General features: G+C 36.9%; 1 protein-coding gene across 1 annotated transcript in view; it reads left to right on the top strand.

Moving 5' to 3' along the window:
• The window catches only part of LOC106873095 (protein O-linked-mannose beta-1,2-N-acetylglucosaminyltransferase 1), a 154,814-nt gene that overhangs the window by 104,156 nt on the left and 46,625 nt on the right, over positions 1–4,033 (top strand). Inside the window, exons 7-8 of the mRNA XM_052974899.1 lie at positions 1,519–1,636; positions 2,601–2,699. Of these exons, the coding sequence (XP_052830859.1) occupies positions 1,519–1,636; positions 2,601–2,699 (217 nt within the window). The remainder of the gene's footprint in view (positions 1–1,518; positions 1,637–2,600; positions 2,700–4,033) is intronic.

Below are 4,033 nucleotides of genomic sequence, written 5' to 3' on the forward strand. Positions count from 1 at the left end.
GATAAACAAAGTAATTACTCTTATTATTGATTGTTATCACATTGTGTAATGAGAAGTTATTATTCCCCTCTATGAAATTTTAACTACAATAACAACTGTTCATTTTATGTTTGCTTTTTCATGCTAACTTGGGCCGGAGATACTTATTAATTGAGGTATTATTTTCTAGCTGGATGCTCTTCCTCTCTGTAACTCGTAACTGTTTTCCTAGTAAGGTATTTTTTACTCTAGTTGTCTTCAAAAGTACAGGGCAGTTTGCTAATAGGAAATGTCAACATAACATCATAATTTTTACTCAGTTTCATGCAAAGATGAGGAATGCTTGTACCATCATTTAATCAGATGTTATAAAACATTTCTTCATTAAACTGTAGAGCATCAGAATGTATTTGTGAACAACCTGCATTTGTTAAATTCTCCAAAAACTAAATTTACTTTGTTATTGATTGGAGTAGAGACTGAGTGTTATTTGTTTCATAACAAATCACTTCAGTTAGTCTTCTCTAATTAGTACACTAATCTCTGACTCCATATCAAAGAATGACGATATTATTTACAGAGGTGATTGCATTTCACTTTGCATCTTTTAATTCCAAAAGCTTCACTTAAAGTCTTTACTACAGACTGATTTCTTCCACATAAATCATCAGAATTAAAGCAGAACTTTTATCTGTTTCATCCATTTTTGGGTGACTGCTATTCCTTAAAGTGTTGTGGGGGTACAGTCCTCAGGCATCTCCTCCATAGGATCCTATCAGAGACAACTGTCATTAAACTTTCCAGTTGGATTCCCAGGCATGATCAACTGAGACTATGAATATTATTCAACCATCTTGCTTGTGGTTCTACTTCTAGGTCTCTCATATGTTGCCTTGGCCTGAAGAGTCTATCTTGTGACCCTTTTCTGTGGCATTCTAACCATATGTCTGTAATACCATTGCTGTGACTTCTCACTGCAGAGAAGTAGCAGCTTGATCTGAAGAAACTCTCTGATCTCCAAGCTATGCACCTTGTTGAGTAATGTTACTCTAGAGATCTTTCAGAGGAACCCCATTTCAGCTGCTTGTATTCACAGTCATACTCTTACAGTCATTACCCAACATTTATGACCATTGGTGAGCATTGGCATGAAAACCAAATTGAAGATTGTAAGTTTTTTTTTTTTTTTTTTTCTTACTAAATTCTCTTCTGAGGATCAAATGCTGAAGCTGGCACATTACTATACCAACAACTACAATTCTGGCATCCAATTCAGCCTCCTGTCTCCTGACACTCGTGAATACAGCATCCAGATACTTTGACCTTTCCTCTTGCCTCAGTGACGTTCCACTAACATGCAGTGTGCTCTGCATAATATATATTCTCCATCATGGAAATATAGAGAACCATTAGCCTAACAGACTATAAGTTTAGTAGAGGAACTTGGTTTCTTGCAAAATATTTTGTGATATTGATTTTCTTTTTTTTTTATATATCTTCTGAAGTAGAATTATGAAATCTTTGTATTTATCTTTTTAGGATGAAGGATCCTTTCAACTGAAACAGACTGCTCGCAATGCATTGAAGCAGCTTGGCAGTGAGAAAGCTGATTTCCTCAACTGGAGAGACATGTGGGCATTTATCACAATTAAAAAAAGCAAGTATTTCCAGTTAGGCATTTTTGACTCTATTATAAGCTACGAGGTTTTTGATTATTTCATACCTCTCACTTTTTAAAAAATCTATATTGAATTGTGATTTCAATTTTATTTAATGTAACTTCTCAATGTAACTGCATTGAATGTGTAAACAACTATGACCCGCCTAACCACATTGCTTTCCATCAGTGCACTTATCTTGTCTACTCATATCTACCATTGTTTTCTCCCTTTTTGTTTTGTAAAAATTAAAAGCTTGCTTGCTAACCACATGGTGCAGGGTTCAGTCCCACTGTGAAACACCTTGAGCAAGTGTCTTCTACTATAGCCATGGGTGGACCAAAGCTTTGTGAGTGGATTTGGTGAGCAGAAACTGAAAGATGACCATCGTATATTTGTGTGTGTGTTTGTCCCTCACCCCCTACCCCACTACTTGGCAACCAGTGCTGGTATATTTACATCTCCATAACTTAGCGGTTCTGCAAATAAGACCGATTGACCAGGCTTTAAAAAAATAAGTTTTGGGGTTGATACCAAAAAATCATTCAAGGTGGTGCCGGAATATTCATTTTTACCTGGTAAGTGGACTGGAGCAACATGAAAAGAAGTGTTTTGCTCAAGAACACAATGCATTGCTCTGTCCAGGAATCAAAAACACAATCTTACAATCACGAGTTTAACACCCTAACCACTAAGCCATGCAACTCCACAGGACTGAATTGTTCAGCAAACCTCTTAACTACTCATTCATATCTGCATTCATTTCTTAACCGCAGTTTTTTTCCTAATTTTCTGTTCTGCTCTTATCTTCTCAAATTGCACTTGAATAGATAAATAATAAGAATAAATTATTAAACTAATTGTGTATAAATGTTGCTGTTTGTATGCTATGTAAAACAATATGAGTACATTTAAGATTCATGTGAAGTAGTGTATAAAAGTTTCTGTCCCTGTTTGTTACAGGTGAGAAAGTTGCTGAAGCATATAGCAAGTCTCTTGATTTATCAAGTTGGGGAGAAAAAGTGACTCTCACCGCAGCAATACCATTAGTACCAGCTGAATGTAAGTAATAATTTAATTTTAACCACTTGTTGTTTAGACCTCGGTAAGCTCTGATTGAGTACCCTTGAATATCCTCTAGTTTTTTTTTTTCTGTCAGATGTATTTAGGACTGTGTTATCCAACATATCCTTCATTTTGCCTGTTACTCTAATGGTTCTGCTAACTCGCTGCCAGCAGTGGTGGTGGCAGCAGCAGTGGTTGTTTCTAATTTAGACACACAGCTAACTATTTTGAGGGGCAAAGGGACAGTCAGTACCATCAACCTCACTACTTGACTGGTTCTCTATCTAACAACCCCAAAAGATGAAAGACAAAGTTGACCATGACAGGATGTGAACTCTGAGCATAAAGCTATGGAACAAATACCACATGACATTTTGTCTGATGCTTTATCAGCGCAGAGAGATGAAAGGTAAATACAAACCCAGTGGGGTTTTGAACCCAAAAGAGATGAAATTCAATACAGCCAGGTACTCAGTTTAGTAGCCTACTGTTTCTTCAACACCATCATCTCGTAATAGTCCTTTCTACTAAAGGCACAAGACCTGAAATTTGGTGAGAGGAGACTAGTCAATTGCATTGATCCCTGTGTTTCACTGGTACTTAATTTATCAACCCTGAAAGGATGAAAAGGAAAGTTGACCTCGGCAGAATTTGAACTCGGAACATAGTGACAGGCGAAATACTGCTAAGCATGCTAACAATTCTGCCAGCTCGCTGCCTTACCTTGTAATAATAGTGCTAAGGATGAAAAGACAAAAAAGAAAAAAGAAATATTAGTTGTAGTAAAGGTAGTAACTTTTCTATTTAGATCAGTGCTTCCCAACCTATTTTCCCCCAAGCCACACTATAACTTTTCTGAAAAATGTATGCTCCACCAGTGGTTGGCAAACTGGCAGAATTGTTAGTATGCCAGACAAAATACTTAGTGGTGTTTCATCTGTCCTGAGTTCAAATTCCACCGAGGTCAACTTTGCCTTTCATCCTTTCAAGATTGATCAAATAAGTACCAGTTGAGCACTGGGGTCAATGTAATCAACTGAACCCCTTCCCAAATTGCTGGCCTTGTGCCAAAGTTTGAAACTAATATTTCATAGTTATATACTTTCCTTAAAGAAATATCCACACTTTAGCATAGTACTATACTGTAGCAAACCATCTTTACACAGTATGCATGGCTTGAGGGATTGATTTGGCTAGGTTGAGTATAGGAGTAGTATGTTTGCTGTGTACAAAAGTTTTCACAATTTCATGTCCCAACTTAAAAAAAAAAAACAATGAGGAATTTTGGAAACCACGGTCCACCATAATTTTCCCAGCCCCCACTGGTGAGG

Source organism: Octopus bimaculoides, chromosome 19, assembly GCF_001194135.2.
Source record: "Octopus bimaculoides isolate UCB-OBI-ISO-001 chromosome 19, ASM119413v2, whole genome shotgun sequence".
Classification (NCBI taxonomy): domain Eukaryota; kingdom Metazoa; phylum Mollusca; class Cephalopoda; order Octopoda; family Octopodidae; genus Octopus; species Octopus bimaculoides.